At 36.3% G+C, this 25,048-nt stretch overlaps 2 protein-coding genes across 6 annotated transcripts; both read right to left on the bottom strand.

Moving 5' to 3' along the window:
- Window positions 1-6,664: 6,664 nt before the first annotated feature.
- Window positions 6,665-11,554, bottom strand: LOC103939132 (kinesin-like protein NACK1). 2 transcript variants are annotated; one of them, XM_048589639.1, is made up of 14 exons: window positions 11,387-11,554; window positions 10,629-10,995; window positions 10,442-10,531; window positions 10,249-10,349; window positions 10,042-10,158; window positions 9,807-9,956; window positions 9,649-9,708; window positions 9,430-9,554; window positions 9,142-9,340; window positions 8,931-9,041; window positions 8,756-8,848; window positions 7,700-8,653; window positions 7,265-7,587; window positions 6,665-7,187 (listed from the first exon to the last, which is right to left on the bottom strand). In XM_048589639.1, the coding sequence occupies exons 2-14, from the start codon at window positions 10,900-10,902 to the stop codon at window positions 6,860-6,862; spliced, it is 2,925 nt and encodes a 974-aa protein (XP_048445596.1). In that variant the 5' UTR covers window positions 10,903-10,995; window positions 11,387-11,554; the 3' UTR covers window positions 6,665-6,859. The 2 variants fall into 2 exon arrangements, with proteins under 2 accessions (XP_048445596.1, XP_048445595.1); XM_048589638.1 differs by having other exon boundaries at window positions 10,629-10,992.
- Window positions 11,555-12,489: 935 nt separating this feature from the next.
- On the bottom strand, window positions 12,490-16,537 carry LOC103939118. Of its 4 annotated transcripts, XR_007260111.1 has the most exons (7): window positions 15,725-16,537; window positions 15,058-15,272; window positions 14,096-14,387; window positions 13,911-13,996; window positions 13,742-13,833; window positions 13,329-13,580; window positions 13,079-13,220 (listed from the first exon to the last, which is right to left on the bottom strand). XR_007260111.1 is itself a non-coding variant. In XM_009349178.3 (6 exons), exons 1-6 carry the CDS (start codon window positions 15,980-15,982, stop codon window positions 12,973-12,975), a joined length of 1,191 nt encoding a protein of 396 aa, XP_009347453.2. In that variant the 5' UTR covers window positions 15,983-16,535; the 3' UTR covers window positions 12,490-12,972. The 4 variants fall into 4 exon arrangements, 3 of the variants coding, with proteins under 3 accessions (XP_009347453.2, XP_048445001.1, XP_048445002.1); XM_009349178.3 differs by lacking the exon at window positions 13,329-13,580 and having other exon boundaries at window positions 12,490-13,220; window positions 15,725-16,535; XM_048589044.1 differs by lacking the exon at window positions 13,079-13,220 and having other exon boundaries at window positions 13,260-13,580.
- Between the last annotated feature and the right edge of the window lie 8,511 nt (window positions 16,538-25,048).

Below are 25,048 nucleotides of genomic sequence, written 5' to 3'. Positions count from 1 at the left end.
TAAATTTTTGTTTTTCCCATACAACAATACCAAACTATCATCTTCATGTTCTACAAAATGAATTTTCAATGAAAATTTTCTTATAATCCTTGTCAAAAAACTCAAAAGCAAGGATATAAATCTAAATCTAAAGCTATAGGTATTTGAATTTAAATAAAGTAACGTAAGAAGAAAAAAATTCAATGGAAAAAGAAAAAAGGAGGAGAAAATAAAAAAGGATATGATCGGTACTTTTGTACCGATCTTTACAAATATTGTCGCTATAACTTTACAGACTGTACTTGATTCAAGTCGCTAGTTTCATATCGATCCCACTTTTCACTTTTTTTCTTTTTCTGTTTTTTTTTTCTTTTGTTAATTTTCTTTTATTTCATTTTTTTATGTTTTAAATTTATTATTATTAAGTGGATAAGGAAGAATTCGAAACTATTACAATAATTTAGAGGAACGGGGGTTAAAACTCGGAACGCATAAGTGAAAACCCAACACCTTATCCACTAGGATGTCGACCGCATGCAATTTTCTTTTATTTATCATACCATAACAGCAAACTATCATACTTATGTTCTTCAAAATATACTTTTTTGTGTAAAATCTATTATAATCCATATTTAAACACTTGAATCAAAGATTTAAAACCCAAATTTATAGATATTTTTTTATTTAAACAGTTTCGATTATTTCTCTCCCGCAGGAGGCCCCCATCACCCCCACCCCCACCAAAAAAAAAAATCCCATCCTTCGCCGCCGACTCCTTCCTCTGGTTGGAGTCGGCCGGCTTTCCCATGCTGCTTCTCCTCTCTCGTTACCCACGCTCTCTAGTCCCCCTTCCCCCCCCTCGCCCTTTTCCCTCTTGCTGCATCCCAAGCCGTTACCCACAACTTCAAGTCCCCCCTTCCCCCCTTTCAAACCTTCCTTTCCACTTTCTTTTTCTCCTCCTCCTCTGTTTTTATCTTTTCCTGTGGGGCTTTGGTTCTGATTTACTTTTTGCTTTTTTGAGCTTTGTCTCAATCTTCTGAGCTTGTCTTAGTTCGGAACCTTCAGACACCTCTCTTGCTCTGATGCTTCTTTCCGTTGCATGTCCACAACTATCAACCACTGCTACTCGACCCGGGGTGCTTCACCTCAACGATGTGCTTGGGTTTTGGGTGGCTGTTATAGTACATTTTGCACTATTTGGTATGCTTATGGGAGCGCTCACTGTACGGTGGCTCGCTCATCCCCATTTTCCATTGATGCAGTTGCTATTTTTGGTTCGTTTTGTTGGTGGTGGCGGCCTTGCGAGGGAGGGGTATTTTGGTGGTGGCAACTGGTTTCCTCTTTAATTTTAAGGTTTCTGTTGTTTTTCAGTTATGCTCTTTTGGGCTTTCATGTTGTATTTACTTTTTCTTGATGGGCTTATATTTTGGTTGTGGGATGCGTTTTGGACTCTCCTTTCTTTGTACTTGTCTGTTTGTTTAATGGAAAAGTATCTTAGTTTGTCCCAAAAAAAAAAAAGATATTTTTTTATTTTTCAACTTTAAAAATTAATAAAAAATAGTTTTGGGACCTAATAAAATGTATGATCACGTCCAAAGGTCTTGCAATATTTTTCTTTAAATCCGATGCAAAATATTTCCTAAAGCTAAAATTTCAATTTTTTCACAAAAACTGTGAATTATAACCCACAGTTTTCCAATCGATTTTGAGAATTTTTACAACATTTGTTATAAGCCCAAAGTTAGAGTTATTCTATTTGCACCACATGTTTCCTAATATTAATTTAGGACATTCCTAAGATTTCAAACACCTAAAAATTTCTTTGGGGACTGCGTTAATAGTTTTCATATTTTGTAACTTTAAAAATCAATGAAAAATAATTTCGGGACCTAATAAATGATCTAATCACATCCAAAGGTTATTGTGAAGTAATTACTCGTGGTAGGACAATGTTAAAAATTAGTTTCCTATAAAGCTATCTTTGATTAATGATTGAAAATGAGTTCGTTATAGTGTCATATGTTAGTGAGATCACATTTTGTCAATCACATATCATCTTTCAAATAGAGGTGGAATTCATAATACAAGTAGGTCTTGCCTCTATTAAAAAATGATTTAATGTGTTCTACAAAATATAGTCTCCTTAACATTTTATGTTCGCTATATTCACTAGTATTGGGAGTTATGGCTAGTTTGGGGTTGCTTAAATTTTTTTAAAGAAGCTCCATTAAAAATAGGGGGTCTTAATTGTGTTTGGTAAATATTTTTTTTATTTATTTATTTTTTCAAAATCATGGGTGGGTTTAAAACAGCAGAAACAGCTCTACACATGCTTCTAAAAAATGTTGCTTCAAAGGTAAACAGTACCAAACAATGAAAGTTTTATAGTGACAATCCTACCCTCATCTTTTTTATTTTTTATTTTTTGCTAAAAGAACTTATAGAAATTCAATTTACCAAACACTAATCTGTTTTTTTTTTTTTTTCACAACTGTTTTTTTTACAGCGCAGCAGACACAATTTTGAAAAAAAACACAACAATCCCCAACTAGTTACTGTAGTTGAGTGCCTGATTGTTCGAAAATATATTTCTTACTTGCGGCATTAATCATTATGCTCAGATTGGTATAATGACACATGCTTCGTCCGACAGAAATTGGTAAACCTTTCTTTGATTCATTTCAAGTCTATGCAAGCACAGTTCAGAATTTAAACCACATCTCAAAAAATACATAAACTTTTTTGAATTTTGCTAAAAAATTCAACCCCTCCACATCGAAAGTTTGACAAAATAAATTACAACATATATAGAATGGTCCTACTCATAATTGCGTCAAAGCTTTTTTGTCATAAATCTCAACACCATCCAAACTATGCATATAATTACGTTGAAGGTATCAATGTGATTAGTAATAGATTGATAACTTGACTCCAAAAACTTTGAAAACATAAGTTCTAAGCCAGGTTAGATTCCTTGAACAATTTTCCATGTTTATGTGGTTAGAATACAAGTTTATTAGAGTTTTACAGATTTTCTATGAGTAAATTTATAAAACTGAGCTTTACTTTTGTGGAATTACCTGTGATTGTGAGCTTATCATTGTTGTGACACTATCTATCAAGTATCAAAGGACAGATCTTGACTAAAGTAGGATAAATAATAGAGTACTCACTTATCAGTTGAGCATGACAACCGCATGTTGTCTAATATTCTAGTAGATACAGTGTTGGGGTTGTGCTTATGGATCTCGGGTTCAAAAATTAGGTGTATAAACAGAATTATGTACCTTATTTTGCTTATTCGGCTAAATTTGCGAGTTGAAGACTTGAACCGCTAACACCCGTCACATGGTAAACTACCGCATCTCAGGCCCCTGACTGATTCTACCATAGAGGCCAATGATAGACAATAACCACCCCCACGCTCCGCCGCACGAGCATAGCTTACAACTTTCATCATAAGTGCTCTCCAAAGAGCAACTCTTCTCAAAATATTTATCATCTCCTAAATTATTGTAATAGTTTCAAACTCTTCCCCTTCTTTTAATAAATAATTAAATTAAAGATAAAGTTGAGCATGACAATTAAACAAGCTAATTAACCATGATTTGAATGCCCCACATATAATCATATCCCCAGGCACTCCCCATAATTTGACCTTGAATGCCCCACATTAAGCCACTACTCTCCTAATCATTCGTGTTTCACGCCGATTTCATAAGCTTTTTTCACGAAGAACATTGATAATTACCAGCACTCTACAATCTAAAATGTACTTAAAAGTGATGGGATTGTAGTATGCTTTGCCAATTGGCATGCATGCCTATATACTATAATAACTTTGTTTTTATTTTTTATGAAAGGATGATAATAGATCGGGCGAGTCAACTACACATAAGACTTGATCATCGGACTACGATAGTAGTCTTACTCTCTAAACCTGCACAAAGTGGATATGAAGAACTAAAACTCCAGGATTAGTCATCAACCCTAAAGTAGACTACTGCCTTCCCGCTTAGAGCAATTAGAAAGAGCTCTCTCTCCAATACAACGACCCATGTCCCCTAAAATCATCCATGCATGCCCATATACTATATTAACCTAGTACAAGAAAAATTCTGATGTCCGACAAAGTTTATATGGCCACACAAAGAATCAAGACTCCCTTTTGAGAAACTTTCTTTTACAAATTGAAGGGATTATCTTTGTCTTCCACCAAGAGATAAGGAATTCGACATAGCTTGTGATGCATATTTCAGATGAAATGAAAGTTCAAAGAGAGACAGAGACACAGGCGCCTACAAAGGCAAAAGAGCAAATGTCTACATCCAAAAAATCGATCAAATCCAAAAAAGCTAGTCCATTCATCTACTCGTTTTTTTCACGTCTAAGTGAATTTGAAGTGCAATGTACATAATTATTTTCACCACCAATTTCTTTAGATTAATTTACAAAGCAAACTTGCATGATGCGGTTACACTGCACTTGCGGTTATCCAATTGTTGGAATGCCGGTCAACTAGTATACATTGATCTGGCGATTGATCAAGGCTGATAAATGTGAGTGCAGTTAACCGTATGAGAGAAAAACTACAAAATATGTATAAAATGAGGCTTAAATTGTTTAATGAGAGTACTTATAGATTAGGTACACACATTGTAAGGAGCTCAAAAATGAGTTAAAGAATTTGCATTACGGATATCAAGGATGGTGATGATGATTAGTGATTATAAGCATGATTACACAAAATTCCAAGTGCATGGTCAAATTAATGATTAAAGCATGTGGGGTGGCTGCAATATTTTGATTAAAATTTGCCAAAATTTTCACAAAACGTCATTTTGATGATGCATTTTTGCTTACCATCCTACTTGTTATCATTTGATGAATTTAAATTTTGAAATTCATGTCTATTTACTATACAAATATTGAAATTAAACTCATTAAAAAATAATAAATAAAATAATGAGCAGTATCATCACATGATAACGGTGATAAAAAATATTCCTGTCACCGAAAGGCGCATGAGCATGCTTGTAGAGTGTAGGTTGAGTTTGTGTTCCACTTTCATACACTAATCAAAATTCTAAGTTCACTACAGAATTGGCAATCATTGTAGATAAGTTCACTGTAGAAGTTGCAATCATTGTGTATATACGTGCTTTTTTAAAAGACAAGTAATTTTCGCACACTTTTTTCTTTTCTTGCACATTATATATTTTGTGATATAATTAAAAGTTAACCAGTTCTCGGTGACACCTGAATAAATTAGCCAATCAAATTATCAAAATTTAAGTTTACTCCCAAATTGGCAATCGTTGTTGATATAAGTGGCATTTATCGAAAGAAAGTGAATTCCGCCTTTTTGCGCACTCATATATTTTGTGATATAATTAAAGGTTAGCAGATTTTACGTTTAACGAACACTCAGAATAAATATCACACATTAAGTGGAATGAAGATACTAAACCAGTGGTTGATTGTGTATTTGGTTAAAAGGTAAACTAAATTATAACAAATATGCGTCCCATTTTCCACTAAGAAGGAAAAAATAGTTTGTCCTTGAGATTTTTCGATTCGAAATACTAACATATCACTGAATCAACCAATTACTTTTCGAGTAAATTTTTATGTTTCAGCCACTCGTCACATGTTGTTGTCAATTCACACATGTTATTATTTTATACTAAAAGGCTAAAAGAAAATCGGTGGTTATTATTCAATTAGTTTATCTCCACTATAAATAATGAGGGGAGCCTAAGCCAAATGCATCACTCAAGCATCCTTAATAATTTGGACATTCTTGTTGGAGTTGAGTTGAGTTGAGTTTGAGTGAGAATGAAGCAGGCATCATATTCTTCCTACATTGCAATTGCACTGTGTACTGTGGTGCTGCTGCTGCTGGCCACAGCGCCGGTGTCAATGGCGGTAACATGCAACGCCATTCAACTTAGCCCCTGCGCCGGCGCAATCACCTCTTCAACTCCACCGTCGAAATTATGCTGCAGTAAGATCAAGGAACAGAAGCCCTGCCTCTGCCAGTACCTCAAAAATCCTAACCTGAAGAAGCTTGTCAACACCCCAAATGCCAGGAATGTTGCCAGGACTTGTGGCACTCCCTTTCCCAAGTGCTAGAACCTATGATGCATCATGCAGCCTCACACCAACAATATTTTAATATATATATAATTTATATCTCTATGTTCTGCTTCTTGCTCATTGGTTCCATGATTAATGGGTATTAGAGAGAGAGAATTAACTTATGCTTAATTAATTTGGTGTGTTCTATTTTATCTATGCTGTACTCTCGGTGTGTGGTTTATCAATAGTAGTGGTTGTAAAGTGCTACTTATATATAATGAGAATTCGTATTGGATAAGTGCTCAGATTGCTTCTATACGAACTACTGCTTGTAAGTGCTTCTACTAAAAGAGCTTTCATTAAGAAGCACCGCTTCGAAGTTAGAAGCACTTTTGGTTGCTTCTCTAGAATGTGCGTCTATGATGCATAAGAACTTCTGACTTTTTCTGCCAAATACAATTAGAAGCGTTTTTGGTTGTCAGATAAGAACTTCTGACTTTTTCTGCCAAATACAATTAGAAGCGTTTTTGGTTGTCAGAAAACACTCTTACTAAAATTTTAAGAGAAGCCAATTTATAGTGAAACCAATTCAATCAGATTTGAAACCGTTGGAAACGAATCGATTCTTTATTGAGATTTGAAGATTACAGAAAACTAGGATACCAAATCAAACACCGTGCATAGTGTGCATTGTGCCTAATGGTCACACTTCACAACACGGACAGTGAAAGCTTGAAAAAGCATTTACATGTACATTATTTCAAAGAATGTGAAATACTTACAACAAAAATGTACTTTCTCACAAATTGAGAAGATTGGAAATCTGGTTCCAGCCCATCATCCATGGCCTCCTATCAGATGGGAGCACAAAATTGAGCTCAAACATCTCTCTCGACAAGTTTCCGCTTTCGCAGAAGCCAACAAGCTTTGCAACTATTTCAGCACTCTCCTGTATGTGCCTGGGATCATGGGGATCTTGCCAAAGCTTGTTCGCAAAATGCAGCTTCCTCTGCTTTCCTTCCAGCGGGACGTCCCATTTCATGTACAATGCATCTCTCTCCTCTGCCGTCAAGCGTGAAAACAACCTCTTCGCAAGGAACTCCTTTTCGCGCTTTAGCGCTCTCATACTGCATATCGGAAGTTTATGAGGAATCTTTAACTAAAAGGAATGATTTCAACTAGTTGAAAAGAGAAGAAAGGGAACCTTGATGGCAAAGAGACTGTGGGTTCGTCTCCCACTTGAGCAGGGCTAGCATTCCCAAGTTCCGCAAGATGCTGTTGCAGCCATGTCAACCGCCTCAGCTCCACTTCCACGTAGATTTGATCAGCTGGGTCACCCTTAAACAACAAATAAAATTGTGTCCTGTGAATGATGGAGACAAAGCACAAATCCCATAACTCAATGATCTGCTGTCTTTGTTCCTTGAAAGTTATTTGCCACGAGACTTGGGGCTCCTCAGTCTCACATATGTTCTCGTCATTCTCTAAATTGTACCCGGCAGCTTCATTTGCTTCCAGCTCCAGAACCTGGAGGCGTAACCAATTGAAACGAAATGAGATTTTTTCACAAGGTTAAAAAGAATAATATATGCATGTGTGCATGTTTTGTTTAGATAGTAGAAAGAATGTATTTTCATACCTGGCAAACTAGTAGCTGCTTTTGGTACTGCAGTTTGGCCACCCGCTCTTTCAGTTCCGTTACATATGTTCTAATGTTTCTTACGTTCTCTTCTGCTGCATTTTGGAACATCTTCTGCATTTTCTTCATGTTTACTGAACTAGAACGCCGATACCCTGTTGGAGTGCTCTCCTTTGATGAGACATCTCCACATTCTTCATTCTTTGTCGGAGTCCTCTTCTCAGACTCTGGTTGAATCTCGCCGGACATAATATCATCATTCTCAGGAGCCCTATTTTCGGTTTCAGATTCTGCAATTTGCCGAGAAGCTGATAGAGGTGAGCAAGGTGATCTGATGAAATTTTGCCGGTTGGCAATGTTGCTTGAGGCCAAAGGTAGACACTTCTTCTTTTTAGACTCTTTCTTAGACTTGAGGGATGCCTCGATATTGCACTCTTGTTGATTGCCAGGAAGAGACATCACCAATTTATCTATTGACTTCTGAACACTTTCTAGCTGTTCCTCGAGATTTGCAATCGTGCTGCCTTGTGAATGAAGTCTCGTAATCTCTTCCTTGAGATTAGCACTTACACTCTTGTTAGTAGCAACAACAGTTCCAAACTCAACTTCTTTTGGCACTGATCTGACAAAACGCATTTCTCTTATTTCCGCTTGAAGATTGGCAATTGTTTCAGCTGCATCTTGGTTGCCTAGCCTATGACAGGCCACCTCTTTTTGTAATACTTCCAGAGCTCGATTTGCTTCTTCCCCTAGCTGTTCTTGCAGGTGTTCAAGTTTTCGGATTTCATGCATTAGTGTGAAAGGAGCAGTTGATGATTGCCTCATAGACTGCCTCAAATTTCTTGCTCTATCACCAGGGCCTATCTCCTTTTTGTCCGGTTTTGTTGATAGAACACCGGTGTATGAGAGACATTTCTTCACAGAGGGATGGGGTATTTCCGAAGGGTTTGAACCCTGAAGTTGGTATATAAAAAGTATTTATAAGCTAAGCGAATAACAAATTCATATATGGAGAGAGAGAGAGAGAGAGAGAGAGAGAGAGATAGAGATATAGACCTGTGGATCCTCCTCAAGTTTTTGCTGTAATTCAAGCACTTGAGATTTAGCACGATCTCTTTCGCGTTTCAGTTCTTCAATCTCCATTTCCATCTAGTGATGACCAAAAGCATTTTATATATACATTCCAAGCACATGAAACGAAATATCTAGCAAGACAAGTATGTCAGTTTACCTGCTGAATTTTCAAGTCTTTTTCCCTTGACGGGTCAGGCGTGCGCAGCTCTGCTTCCAGCCTTGCTACTTCCTTCTGCAAATGTTTCACTAGCTGTTTGTCCGAAACAACCTAGCAAAAAGAATTTTCTACATAAATAAGGGTACTAAAATGTATATTGTAAATAAGCGGAGATGCAAACTGAAAAATATTACAAGAAAATTAACGATACCATATTCACACGAGCATTATTTGTTACTTCCTTTGCCCTAGTGGCAAAGAAGAGCGTATTGCGAGATTGTTCAAAATGGCTCAATGCCGGACTCAAGGTGCATATGATGGCAGTGCGTGCATTCCCACCGAGAGAATGCTGCAATATGCGAGTGAGCTTTGAGTTTCTATAGGGTATATGACCACTTTTTTTCCCGCCGCTGCAAATCAAACCAGTTCATATAGGTAAGAAAGACAACTCACTATAATCTTTCACACAACGAAAATGTATGCAAATGTAGATTCTTACCTAAGCTTTCTAATGACAGTTGTAAGTGTCATCAAGCTAAGGTTGATGTGGCAACCTTCCCGGAGCCTAGCACCATCTGCATGTGTTTGTGAAGCTCTTTCGCTTCCAGCCAGGTCGACAAAGTTCTGCACATCATCGACATTCACACTTGTTAACCAAGAAGTAATAATTGACACAAGGAATTTCAGAAAACGTAACTTGTTCCATTTAGTTCCTTACCAGGCTTGCCACAAAAGATCTCACGCAGTCTGAATTCTCACGCAGCGTACTTTCAATTGTCTACAAGGAGAGAATATGTTATTTACAATGTCTCGATTGTTAGGAGAAGGAAAAAGCTTCGTTAACTAGCGTCAAAGATCGATGATGAATAAACTGACCAGCCTTATTATCTGATGAGACCGGGAGCTGTTATCATTCAAAGCAGTTTCACCAACTTGTCTTTGGGCTTCACAAATGCTGATTAAATGTCTCAAATGCTGATCATTGCTTGCAGTTTCCTCCACCAGTTTCTCAACCACGGTACCTTTCTACATTAGGGGAATCCAGAACATGAGTCAATGTCAAAGAACAAGTAACGTAATGAGCATACGCGAAGGCTTATTACGAAAGTACCTCTGGATCATCTAGAAGCTTCAAACTACGACCCGATTCTGAATTTAGGAGGTCCTTCACATTCTCATTGTATATTTCTAGTCCAGAAATTTTTATTGTAAAGTCTCTCTCCGGAGTCTGCAAAACAATCCGAGCACATTAGTTTCAAAGCTATAATCTTCACCATAACTTTCGGAATTGTTGTTAGTTCGCGATGATTAGGTTTACATTGATTATATGGTTGTAGATATCAATGACAGCTTTCTCTGTTATCCCTCTCATTGTGTATGTCTTCCCACTGCTCGTTTGCCCGTAAGCGAATATAGTTGCTGCAGTGCCAAAGAACATCAATCAATTGTTCAAAAGCGAGATGAGGATCGAAAAAGGAAGAAAAGACATGAATCTAAGGATAAACCACTACCATTGATGCCCATCAACGAAGACAATGCCACATTTTTCACTCCTTCCTCGTATACCGATTCCGTTAAGGAACTAGGACTGAAAACTTTATCTGCAAACAGAAGAAACCAGTGAACCAATTATCTGATGTGAATCATTACAGATGAGAAAATTACAAAGAAGACACATAGGCAGGGGTTTTTCCATACCAAATGTGAATGGGACCGGTTGAGCTGAGCGTTCTTGAGGCGGGGGCTTGTACACAATCGTGTTGTCATCGAGGCATTCCCACGCAACTTGGTCCTTTGATAGTTGCTCTCTTTTGTTTAGAGGCCTTAAACGCACCGTGACAACGATCTTCTCCTCCTTAGTTCTTGGCCCACCTGGAGTTGAGACTACTGTCCTGTCTATTTTTGAAGCCGGTGTTGATGCCGGTGTCCTGTCTATTTTTGAAGTTGGTGTTCCAGGAGTTTTGACAGTCATTGTGCCTCGAATATACCGGATTAAACGAGCTTGAAGAACAAAACACCAACACCGAATATCGGGCCTTTCCCAGTAAAGGTTATAGCCTTTCTGCTAAAAACAATCTTGGAATTAGTCTGACGGTAGAAACCAAACAATCTTGGATCCAAAACATTTCAGATCATAAAAATTTGACAATTTCCCATGACCCTCTCACTAATTGAAACATTTATCCCTAAAATCTTCAAACTTTAAATCTAAACTTATGATAAGCAAGCAGACGTTGGCGTAGTTGCCACATTGGCTAGAGCGGATGTGCTCCCTACATGTCCAAAGGTTGAATTCTCCTCCAACCACTTATTAGTTTATAATTAGTAACCATGTTAGAAATCAATTTCTTTCCAAATAAGATTGAATCCATCAAATTCCACTGGTTTTAAGCATCATATATAAGGAAAGCGAAAATCTGTACAGATCAGTTTTAAAAGAAACAGAGGAAACTCACAGAAATAGAAAGCCGGATTCGACCCGGAAACTCCCAGAAATCTTCAGCGCACAAGAGGAATTGAGGGATGAAGGGAGCGTTTGAGTTTGAGGAGAATCACTCCGAAGTCGGATTCGAATTCGAATGCTTGAAGAAGAAAGAAGAAGAAGAAGAAGAAGAAGAAGAAGAAGAAGAAGGAGAAGGAAAGGGAATGATGACAAGTTATTGGCTCATTGTTTATTGGCCTTGTTATTCAATTTTGAATCTAGGGCTCCAACGGCTAGTTTTTTTCCTTTTTCTTTTTGTCAATTTTGTTGGCTTATTTAATTGAGAATTTTAAGGTTACACGCCGACCTTTGCATGCGTTTTCGTTTTCGCGAGTTAAAACGGCAGCGTCGTGTGAAGCGGGACCCAGTTTCAAATCCTAACGGTTCCCTTCCACAAAAGGACAAAAAGAAAGGAAGAGTTTCAATTATTAGTCCAGCCTGGCTCTTCAAACATAACTTTTGTGTGTGGGGTATTGTTTCTGTGTTATAATTAAAAAATATGTACAAATTTATCTTAAATTCTTGCTTGTATAATTTTTACGATGTTGTTCTTAAATTCAGATAAAGAAAAAGGTGAAAGACGTCAATTAGTCGACAATCGAAATTTTACTTTTCGTATCGGGTTTTTATGTATTAATTTCTCTCAGTATGTCTTGTATTACTGACGACACCAACGTAACGACATACTGTGCTATAGTTGTTATGAGATACTCGGTACCAAAATCACATGAGTACATCTCAAAAGGAAGAAGAATTTCCATGGCAGATATATACTGTTATTTACAGGTGGGCGAAAGCCCAGTCTAACTGTTTGAAGTGGTCGATTCAAACCAGTCCGATCATTTTGATATGTCTGAACAAAAAATTTGAAAGTTATCCTTCAAATTATGTCTAAATTTTGAGGTTGGTGAGTTATTCAATCTGATCTAATCTTCAGCACCAAAGACCCAAAGGTATTTGAATGTCGAAGTTCTCGACACCCAACAAAGGATTTTTTGCTTGTTTTCTAATTTGAGAGTTTGTGTTCAACAGAATCTCATGACTTCGCAAAACCGATTTGTAATGACTAAACATAAATATATAAAGTTGTTATTGACACTCTAAAAAGACTTGTCAAACCGATTATATAACTATATAATATTTTACAATGGGTTCTCTCATACACCGCTAACATTTTTTCATCACTAGTCTTTTTTGACCTTATTCTCCTGCCTCCCATGGCTTGCATTTTTCATTTCACTGTTTTCAACCTTTTGTCACACGATAGAATAATTTACATTAAACAATGGGAGGAGGATTCAAACACGGAACCTCGGATACGAGGACGGATGCTCTAAACCAATTGAGTTATAAGCCGCTTGACACTGTTCCCACTTCTTACTTTTCTTATTTTCTATCTTAATTTTGTAACTTACCACTTTCTCTTCCGTTTTTTGCTTTTAAAACAAAGGGTTCACATTCCAGCATCCTCCATTTACGTCAATCATGAAGCTTAATTTCAAGGCTTGTAACTTGTGGAGTGGAAGCTAAGACACTTCCATCAGCGAAACAAGATTGATTTCACCTGCAGTGCATGCCGTGCGAAGCAAAGAACTGGAAATCGGGGTGATTGACCTGGAGCAGGCTAAGCCAACTGTCTGCGGCCTGCATCAGGGAACTCACCAGTTGACACTCCGTCACTCCATTTTGTGTCCACAGGGATCCTTTTAACTTGTAGGATGCCAGTCCAAAAACAGGTAAGGAAATCCTTGGGACACCATCCATCTCACTGGGATAGATCATCACTGGAGCCGGGCTATTTCCAGTACCTGAACACGAAAAGAAACAAAAAATCTTACGACATCAACTGGCAAGACAAAATAAATGACCCAGTAGATTGAATCATTTGCTTAAGAAAAGTTATAATAGCGTTTCACATTATCGTTTTAGGATCTATTGTTGTTGCTAAACGTAAACCAGTGAATGAACATAGAAGAGCTGACTCCCGCCATTGAATCTCTACGATCAAAATCCTCGTAGGCATTATAATGGTGAAAGATGTTAACTTATCCAGAATCCTTCCCCTTCGCGCACGTCACCACTTCTGTCTATCTCCCTCTCCCTCCCTCCCCTTCCTTTGTGCAAGCAGATAGTGCAAAACTCAAGTAGCCAGAACACTCCTTCACCACCTAAGTTTATGCGTGTTGCTCTTAGGAAACAACCAAGGATAAAGATTATAGAGGCCCGAGACTAACCATAGAAAGGAAAATACCCTATCATATAAAAATGCTGGGAAAAAAAAAAAACCACAATAATACCACAATACCAATTAGTAAAAGGTCATTGTTACCTGTCATGGATGTTGAAAGTGAATGATATGTCAAAAAGCAAGCATCTAAATCTTTCAATGTTGGACCCGTAGGTATTCGATATATGGGATACCTACAAAATCAACCAGATAATATGAATCTTGGTTCGTACGAGAATATTTATAATAGTACACATCATATTTTTCTTACCAAGCGACTGACATCCAACTTCCTGGCAGTAAGTCACAGCTTCTTAATGTCTTTAACCCAGGGTACTGGTGTGCAAGACCTGATATCTGTTAACAATCGCAATAATTAATCAGAAAAAAAGGCAGCTAATGCAGAGCAAAGACCACAAAGTACTGAAATCTACTGCAGTAAGAAAATAAACTAGCCTTGTCAGCCAATGGTTCACGGCCATATGGAGCATCCTGCTCAAGAAACTCAAAAAGCAGGACACCTCGAGAATTCCCAGCTTCTCCATCATCACTAGAAAAGCCTTCTTGTAATACACGGTGTTCACCATGTATGGACAAACTGCCCATTCTAGTAGGTATGTCCCTGCTTAGATGGTGAAGAATCCCCTGCTCCTTTGCAACCTTTATGTGTTTCTCAAATTCATAATCACTGCTCGCATCACTACTCGAATCTAAATAGTTGTCGACATCATAGTCCTCACCCACTTGCCTAACCAAACGGGAAACATCAAAATGTAAGTCACATGCCATGATGCCAATTAGCCTTATAACACACTAGAATCTCTATTATCAACAATCGCACAGTGCTACATATGACAAAAGTTCATGAGAAGGAACACATAAGAAAATGGACAGACAAGAAGAAGGCCTTTACATGTCAGAGGAAGACTGGCAAAAATTTGTAGACTTGTGTATTATATAGAAATGAAACTGAACTTAATCAAGACATAATTTTACTAGCACTGAATCATTATCTATCACAGTGTGGAACCAAAACTTTACAAAACAAATTGATCAACTAAGCACTGAAGATATGAAGGTACAAAGTGATAAATTTCCCATCAGAGACCATTTGACAGTGACCTCCACATCTACGTAGATAGTACTACCTTATCGAAGAGAAAGATTGCAATCAGCATATACATTGTATGATTACATTCCCTGAAAACCATTAGTACTAGTCATGGATGTCTGCAATAGATCATTATACATATTCCTGTAATTTAACCAACATTGTGAACATAACATCATTTACAGTACCATTTCATGTAACTGATAATCGTTGTAAACAAACATATAACAAAGAAAGATTACAGAGTCACATAACTCTGGTGTTCTAAGTGTATGAAACTATGAATCCAAACAGAAAGCTTTATTACCTTGACTTTGCTTTTGACTTCACAGAAGATTCCCCATATAATTGGATACCAGATAAATACGGAACATAGTATTGAATAACAGAATCACAATTGTTAAGGACCAATGGTACTCCTGCCCCATATGCACTCCACTCCCTGAACGATTCCCATAGATCATTCAGTGTGAAGTAAGGCTCAAACTCAACATCACAAGTCCTCCGCCCCCTCATTGTTGTCTGCACCAAAACAAAAACCACAATGTTCAAAGTTAACACTTTTCAGAGGATTTCCCAAGTCATTAACGCCTCGTTCAAATCGCAAAACAATGAAAACCAAAAGTAATAGAACTCTGGCATTATTCTTATATTGGTTTTGCACCTAAAGATGGAATTTCTCGTGTCAATTTCGAGCTTCAGAAATAATTGTACTAGTTATTTCTCAAGTCTTGAGTTGCAAAACTCCAACATCGAAAAGTCTAGTTTTCTACACTTTCTCCTGCATTTTCTCAGCAGCAAAAATGCAGTCTGAGTAACAATAACATAAACATGGTCAACACGTTTGCTTAAGCCTATTATTTTCTCAAATATAAGATTACCCAATAACAGAAACTCAGTTTTCTACACATTTTTGACAATTTTTCGAGCATCCAAAACAAAGCTAAACAGATAAACATGGAGAAATGATCAACCTTTGAGAAATACTGAGCAGGAACAGAGGGAGTGGTGAACTCCAAGAGCCTGTCCAGATTGCTAGTCGGTGTCAGAGACCGCTCGAAAGAGGGCTTTTCCGATGAATTCTGATGCTCTTTGGGGCTCTCATTGGCATCGTTCTTGCTGGCTCTCCGAGCTTGCTTCTGCTGATTGTTGCATCTCTTCCTTGCTTTCACAGGAATGTAAAACCTGTCCTCCCCACGAACATTCCCGAACTGCAACCTGCTTCCCAACATTTCCCACAGCTCAAAAATAAAACTTTCTCGCCTCCGTTTGATTGCTGAGAAAACGGAGGAAAATGGAAAGGAAAAGCCGAAACCTTCCAATATGTTCTGCTTTTTTACGAAAAACCCAACTCGACCGAGACGAAAACAAATGAAAAGAAGGTGGTGTTGGTTCTTTAGCTTATCAAAAGTCCCAAATTAGTACCAGAAAAGGAATGTCTAAGATGCTGCGATTTATAAAGGGAAGCGATCGTTTTCCTGCGGTTTCTCGGTAACCAAACACAGCAGAGAAAACCCAAATTCTATCTTCAAAATCCCAAAACTTAAAAAATGGATTGTATTGCAAATTTGGAAGTGATCAGATCAAATCAGCTTCGGAAAGCCCCGAAAATTTGTATTTTTTGAAGAAAAAATGGGAAAATTTGATCGTAAAGCTTGAAATCCAGAAGTAATAACAAAGCGGATTGAAGCAATCGAACGGGTTTTGTGTGAAGGAAGAAATGAAGCGCGGAGGAAAGCACAGGGGAGAGGGGAAGCTCGAACCAGAGTGTGTTATAAATGAAGACGAAGATAAAAAATAAAAAGTAATAATAATTTCTTAATTTAATTTAATAAATTATTAGCTATAATACGAGGGTGTATTTTTGTACTTTTGCTCACCCTCCTTTAGTAGTATTACTGTATTAGTACTCACCATTTTACTCATTATTATCGGATAAGTTTAAATTTTGAAATTCGTTTTATCTATACGAAATTGATGTCAAAATTAAACTTATATAACGATGATAAATAAAATAAAAAAATGTCGCTATAACTTGAAAAAGATAAGCAAAAATATTTCAATAATAGAAAGAATACAAAGGGCTAGTTCTGGATTAGAAATTAAGAATTGCGGTTGCTCTTATAGAAAGTTTTGAGGAGTGAAATATCTAAAAAGCCCCTCTTTGTAGACCCCTTTGCCAATATCTACACCATTTCAATACATTATCTACTGCATCTCAATATTCTCGATATCGTAAATGATTGTTTACTATAGTGATGGAAAGAAGTTGAGCTCTTACAAGATGACATATGTTTAAATTCCGTCGTGATTAATTTAACAAAAATCTATTTTTTGACAAAAAAATGAATATATTGTCGATATCGTAACAATATTTTTACTACAATATTGTTAAATTACGCTTGCTGTATAAACATGGGTAATTTAGACATTTTCAATCCTTTTATTCCTATCTTTCATGTCATTCATATCATTCTTTCTATTTGAGCAACCTAAGTTTAAAATTATTCTATCATAGCCAATTTCCTTAATTATTTTGTGGGGGTGATAAATGAAATAATAAAAAATTTTGGGGAAGAAAATATGGCGCTAGTTGGGCGGAAGGCATACATTTTTTTTTTTATCATTTTATTATATAGTATTTACCTAAGTGTTTATTTACTTTTGTCATTTAATACTACGGTCTAATGATATTCATCTTTACTTGTAAGTTAAAGGTCTTAGGTTAGATTCTCGGCAAAGACGAATTTGAACCACATTATTGCTAGCCCATTGTGACGCTAAGTCCACCCTCTCCCCCCTAGTGTAGATAATATCGTTTGTTCAAAAAAAAAAAAAAAAAAAACTAAGTACTTACTTATACTTAAAAAAATATATAATTGTCTTGGGATACATAAATTAAAAAATAGAATCATATATAAATTATAAAGTACTATAAAATATTGAAAATATAGGGAACAAGCATATAAATTAGTATAAGCATGCAACAAATCTCTTATAATTGATTGGACAAAAAAATGTAAATAGAAATTATATATTTTGTCTAAACGAGAATTGCGACTTAAGCCATTTTCTTAAATGAAAACAAATAAAGCAAAAAAAGTCACAAAACTAACAAGCTTGCCTAGACTATCTAGACAGGCTGGCAGGTATCTAGACAAGATGGACGAGCGCCTAGGCAGGTTTAGGTGGAATAGACGGGCGCCTAGGAAAGCCAAGATGCTATTTCTTATTTTTCAAACATCTAAAAATTTATTAGTGCAGTGGCTAGCCACCTAAATATTGTAAATGCATAGAAAATTAGAAACGCATACATAGAAAGTTAGAAACTCATCTTCAATTGTTGCAAAGAAATTACGTATTCATATCAAATTATTCATAAGATCATATACACAAATTGATAGGATCCTTCTAAATTCCATTATTTGTGTTATTGTATGTGATGAATGGACACAAAAACTTCTCCTTTCAAATTGGTCACTACAATAACGAAGAAATTCGTTAATAATTAGACCAAAAAAAAATTCATTTGGAGTGTTAGTAGGGTGGTAGCTCTCACCTACTCCGCGCCCCGTGCCACGCAGGTGTCAATAGTAACTACCATTGCGGCGGTTACTAGTTGCTAATCAAACTTAATAATTTTTCCAATAAAGTCATACTTTATATAAAAGTTTTATGCTTACTTTGGGTATGAGAATAAGTCCCTCCTCATCTAGGGCTTGAAATCTCCTCCCATTCAAACACTACATAGGTTCAATTCTTGGCCAACATTTTCTATACCATTCAATTTTCCAATGGTTGAATTGGACTGTGAATATTGAATCAAATCTATATAAATAGAAATTTTTAAATTTTGATTTTGGATTTGATGGGTATGCATTGATGTTTAATTATTCAAACAGCTTATCTAGTTCTCTTAGTGGAAATTAAAATCTATCATAATGATTTCCTTTAGACCCAAAATAAAATATTGAGCTGGCAAACAAGACCGTCAAGTATGTAGTATATTGTGGTGCACCTGCTTTCGTACCTTGGACTTTGACATATTTATAAATTATAATATTGAACAACAAACTATAATCAAGTTTTATCTCATTAAGTGAAATTTGCGGTATAAATACTAGAATGCCCATGTGCTTGATTTTGCGTCATGTCTTTCGGTAGCCCAAAGTACTCCACATCTTTTCGTAAAGTTTTTTGTCTTCCAAAATCTTCATCTATCCATTTTACCTTGAGACTCCGTCTCTTTCCAAGTCTTCATCTTGACATATATATTCATAAAAAGGACACTAGAAGTTTCATTGTCAAACTTTAAGGTGTGAATTTTTCGGTTTTTTTTTTATATGTTACAAAAATCATATTTATATTTGATCCTAGGTTAAGTTTGGTTTATAATGCATGGATTCTCATGTAGTTTGCATTTTAATGTGTGTCCATGTCGAATGGTGTTGGTTGAGGTTGGTTATATATTTATATTTGATCTTAGGTTAAGTTTGGTTCACAAACGCAAATTATGATGTTGCTATTTCGTTTGTTTAATGCCAAAATATAATTGTTTATGGTAGTTTCAAATTTCCATGTTGTTTTCAGAAAAAATGAAAAAAATTAAAATGTAGCTTTAGGTTAGAGAAACTTCTCCATCATACACTAAACCGAAAATATTTATATGAATTCTAAGCTTTGTAGAACCATGCCAAAAGAAAAAAAAATACACACATTTGGGTTAGGTTTAACTGAAAGGGTTGTGTTATCCACACATTATTTTTTAACCTCTCACACATCTTTCTTTATTTATGGTCATCGGATCTAATAAATTGAAGAAGATCAAATGACAAAAATAAAAAAAAAAAGTGTGTAAAAGATAAAAATGAATGTGTGTGGATAATACCATCATAACTGAAAATGTCAAAAATATAATTAAAGTGCATGACTTATTCTTCAAAGTATTTTTACCGATACAACAAGGAAATAGAAAGTTATTGATGAATATAGTTGAGAGGGAGCTTAATTACATAGAAGGACCGCAATCATGATAGTTCAGTCCCAATAAAGTATTGTCATGTAGAGAAAAAATTGTGCATGTTAATCTTTATATATAAAACTAAGGGTCCAATGAATAATATTTTTTTGGTGCCACAAGCTTCACAAAAAATAAATAGATAAAAATGTCCTTCAAACAAAAAACTTCAAAAACAATCCAAAATAATGCATCAAATTTAGCAGGAATATTTACGTCATTTTAACATTGTTTTTTTTAATAATTAATTTTTTTTGTACAGTTCTTTTTTTAAATTATTAACAGCTCACAATAGGCTAGCAATAATGTGATTCAATCAATTGTTCATTAATTATTATTTTCTCTATTTTTAAACACTTTCAAAACATCTTGAGAGGCGTGCAATAGGGAGAGAGTGGGTTTAGCCTCACAATAGGCTAGTAATAATATGATTCAATCAGTTGTTTGTTAAATATTATTTTCTCTATTCTTAATATAAATTCAATAGAGACTGATTTTATTATGTGGATTCAACTGCTTTAATTGGTTTATTAGAGGTTTCTTCTAGCACAATCTAAGATAGTTTATTTACTTCAAATATTTGACCTTTTGTCAAATTACACATATAAATATATTTAAAATGTATAAGTAGCGTGTGACATACCGTGATTCAAAAAATATCTTATACACACGTGCATAAAGACTAATGTATTATTAGACCGAAAGACTATACAACAGTCAAATCGTTCTATGCAATTTCTTCTACGCAATTAAATATTTAGCGTAAGCTACTGGTAGGAGGTCCTGATTTGTGGGTCTTCATATGTTGTTACTCTTGTCCATTTAATTGGTTCTAGTTTATATATCCCATGCACGACACAATTCTTTATTTGTGTACCGATTAACTTAATTGCACGCCAACTTTCTCGCTGGGAATTCAATATGCCTCAACTAACCGGTTGCATGCATGCATGCATGTCTGGTAACATGTTGACATACGATTGGTGGTGCGCCTATACGAATTTAGATCCTGTTCAGACCTCACCGTCTGGAGTCAAAAGAACAAGAAATGTAAACTGTTGAGAGAGAAAAAGAGAGATTCGAGCTCTTAATTTGTGTAAGGTGGGCTAACAGAATGAGTTATTAGGGACCGTTGAAATTCAATTTGAATAGTTCAAATTTCTTGCTTCTTAGACTTTAGACAGTGAGATTCAGAGATGATATTTGTTCCACCATACCAAGTATCAGAATTCTTGTTTCTTACGTGGCCTTAATCTGCCTCGTAGGAAATTTTATTCAAGGGCTAAGAATGAAAGTAAGGCAGGCACATTGGAGGGAGAGAGAATCTAAGACCCCATTCAACTACCAAAGCCATCCAATTAAAGTGATTTTCCAAATCAAACCTACCACACTCCAAGGTCAAGAGAGCATCTCCACCGGGAGATCTCTTTATCTCTTTTCCTTCATTTTTTTCTCTTCTCTGAACACCTCGAAACTCATTTCGCTCTCATTTTGCCCCTTTAGGCGTCCATTCCGTTAAATTAGTTAGCATTACCTTTGCTTTGTCTCTGTTGATTTCATCATCAATGTTGTGAACTTTTACCAACGCAAATTTTATCAACACTATATAAACATACGTAAGAAAAATAAATATTGTATATATGTATCGCTATGTTTTTTAATATTTAATCATTAATTTGATGTCAGTCAAATTCAAAACTTGCTAGTCTTTGAATGTGACACAATACCAACAATTTCCAAGACGATCGGCCACGGATGTACTGCTATCTATTATGAAATGTAAGCAAATCAATTTGATGTGAATCAATTCATAATCCAACTCATTCAGATGGGGTTCCTTGGTTCCCAAAAAAAAAAAAAAAAAAAATACAAAATATGTGCAATATATTATCCCAATCAAATGAGGATGGGGACTAATTTAACGTAGTAGAGACTAGAGACTTAGCAATGTGGTTGAGTGAGTTCCATGTGACAACGAGGTTCACACATGGACAGAACTTCGGAAAGTTTGACAAATAGCCAGTTTTAGAGGTAAAAATTGAATTTTAGCCAAATTTCTAATTTCTTATAATTCTAACTAAAAACTCGAGTAAAAAGTCTTAATTACCCTTACTGCTAATTCTCTCCATTGGGTTTCTAGCACTGCAGAACAACTAACTAACGTTTAGAATATATATTTTATGTAATCCTGTAGTTTGAAACTGGAAGACATATATTGAATTATTACTTAATTGTTGATAAACATGCTTATTTTTTATTTGTGACACCTCATATGATTTGCTAATTTAATTTTCCTAGCATTACTCTTAGTATAAGCAAACATGCCCTATTGAAATGGTTTATTAAAATTGTACTTTTGAGTGGGAGTCGGATGACATGCTTCTACATTTTGAAATTCTTTGGGTTGAACAAATATGGTTTGATGAGTCGGTTTATAAGGAGTTTTGGGGAAGAAGACAGACGTGACGTGAACCCAGAGAAAAATCCTTCTCTTGGGCACTGGGTAATGGAACTCACCACTACCAATAAAAATATCTGACAGTCCCTCAACTTCTTTGTTCCAAATCATTTTCTAGACTTTTAATAAAGACAAAGTCACTTCAGTCATAAAAGTTGACATAATATACATGACCATTTTTTGGACGATATTCCAATAAGCCATCTACCCTAAACCAAAATGCCCTCCATCTTCTCTCCAGCTCCAGACACGAGTATTGAATCTTCAACATTCTCTCTTTTTCTTTGTTTGGTAAGGCAATATTTTAGGCTATTCTAAATTACATGATGAGTTTACGGAATAAAGATTTGTATTTGGCTGGGCGGCATGCTAATTTCCTCAACAAACCTAACCCACGCTTGCGAAACTTGATATTATATGCAATGTCCTTCCCTTTTTATGATTGTCAATTGCTGTATGTTCAGCTTGTAAAATAATCATTTTCCATGACAATTTTACCAGTTTTTCCCAGAGTCCTTGACTTTGTTTTCTTGTTCAACGCTTGAGCTTAGAGAAACATCAAATTAATTAAGAAAGTACAGGGAATTATCTAAAAATTATGTTCTTAAAACTGCACAAAGTACATCCTAACCCAACAGCAAAACCCGCCAGCAACTACGACCTAATCTTACCAAAAATACCCGTCTGGTCTATCCCCAAATGCGTGCCTTTGGCCTTCGAAGAACGATGACGAGGAGGAACGTGAACTGCAATGAGTGCTGCAACTAAACCAGCATTTCTCACTAGTCGCTATGCTGGGCTCAGTGAACTCTTGCTTATCCCTTTCGTCCACGAATTTGTCCAATTCGTCGGGACCTGCTAACATGGCTACCAAAAGCATATTTGGATTCGGATCCTTGGTGTTTTTCCATCTCTCTCCATCTTCACAAGAGTATTGATGACCATCCCAAGGGATCGATGCACTTCTATGGTGTACTTGGGTTGGAAACTCGTTTCCGAAGCCAACCATGTAGCTCAGCTTCATTGGATTCTCTCCTAGAATGTAATTGACTTGAAAAAAAAAAATTGCATAAATAAGGTAAAACATTAAGACTCGTGTTCCTATGCAGGTACAACACTAAGCTTGTAGATTCGATGTAACTTATCATATGTAACAATTGCCTGAGTCATCAAGAAATTGCGCAACATATCGACGGAAAAGCCAAAATTGCTGCAACTCCCACCAGAACTACGCAGAAGATCAAGGTAGTCGCTATACAATTTACTCAGATATATATACCTGGTGTTATCTGAGAGGAAAGATAAGAAGACATGAGGGTGTCAGTGATGTCTGATGACGCGTCCAAAGTAGATTCATACGGGAATCCAAGATCACGAAAATATCAGAGATGCGTGAGCAGACCTACAAGATGTAACGTACCAACCAGTTCAAAACTTATTCAAGTTCATAAATTCGAGAGTGAATGTTGCAGTAAAATTACGGCATTGGCAGTGAGCTTGTTGTTCCAATAGAAAATCCCTTTATCGGCACTTGTTTCATTAGCCACTGCGTACTTAAATTCTTTTGTAGCATAATCTAGATATGAATTATCTCCGGTAGCGAAAAATAACCATGTTCCTCCCCAAACCAGTTCATCTTGGAAACCAGACGAGTTGTTGAAATTCCTAGATTCTCCTCCACAAGCATCAACCTCGGTGTATGCTGCTTGCCTAGCAGGGTCCAGTTAAGTAATTGTACTCTCGTAAAGCTTCTTGGATGCTGTGGCTAATTCTTCTGCGTATAATTTTCTTTAAGGACTAATGAAGAAGCCGATAATGCTGCAATAATTTCCCCTGCTAAATCAGAATCCATGCTGTCGCAGATCGAAACAGGTCTGTCGTAATCCATGTCTTCGGGCCTTTGCTATGTCATTAGGAACCTTGGCATCAATGTTTCCACTTCCAATCTAAATTGGAAAAAAAAAGAAAATGGAACATTGTCACTAAAACCGAGAAACAAGATTGTGGTGCAAACAATAAAAACTAAAAATAGGATTTAAAACGTTCAGGAAGGTTTGCCTGACAATACAATATGAACTCTGAAGTTGTGTTTGGATGAACAAAGAGTTTGAGCAAATAATCACTGCCCCATTTGATTATGTCCTTGACATGATCAAGCTGATCACCAATATCAGCATACTTTTCGTGGTATTCGATCACTGTCCAGCTCAACAGGGTTACGATATAAGCTGTACGTAGCTAGGGAAGCTGAACTTTATGTTGTTACCAGAATCATAGAAACAGCCCTCAAGATTCGCCAGTTTTCTGCTCAAATTCCCATCATGCAATGCGGAACTAGCGCGAAAATTTACAGGACTGTTATTAGGGTAAACCCCAGCTGATCATATAAGAAACTTTTCAGCAAGTTAGATAAAAAAAAAGTAACATGTAAACCATTTCTAATCAAATGCATGATGGTAGAAACATGTTACACTTTTGCGCATCGAAGAACGTCAGAGCTTGGTTCAATGCAAGCGTAAGATTCTTTGAAGGGTGGCGATGATTGTTTTGAAGAGCGTTAGGCAAAATTGTTACCTGCAAGATTAGAGCTAGGACAAGAAAACGCAGAACTGTAAAGACAACGTTTGTAGTAGTTTTTTTTATCGGTGATAACGAGATTGAATTCGTAGGGACTTGGAGTACTGAGAAAGGATTGAGTCGTTGGCTGTGGAAGACTGAGGAATTAGGCTAAAGTCAATTTCTATGGAGTTCCAAAGACTCGCCGAGGGACAAACCTCAGAGACCATATGGACAAACCTCACAGTTTCTATGTCTGTTGAAGAA

Source organism: the organism of the source record quoted next, unplaced genomic scaffold, assembly GCF_019419815.1.
Source record: "Pyrus x bretschneideri cultivar Hongxiangsu unplaced genomic scaffold, Pyrus_bretschneideri_v1 Contig3, whole genome shotgun sequence".
NCBI lineage: Eukaryota > Viridiplantae > Streptophyta > Magnoliopsida > Rosales > Rosaceae > Pyrus > Pyrus x bretschneideri.
The sequence above is the reverse complement of the archived record's forward strand: the minus strand, read 5'-3'. Positions and strand labels throughout refer to the sequence as shown.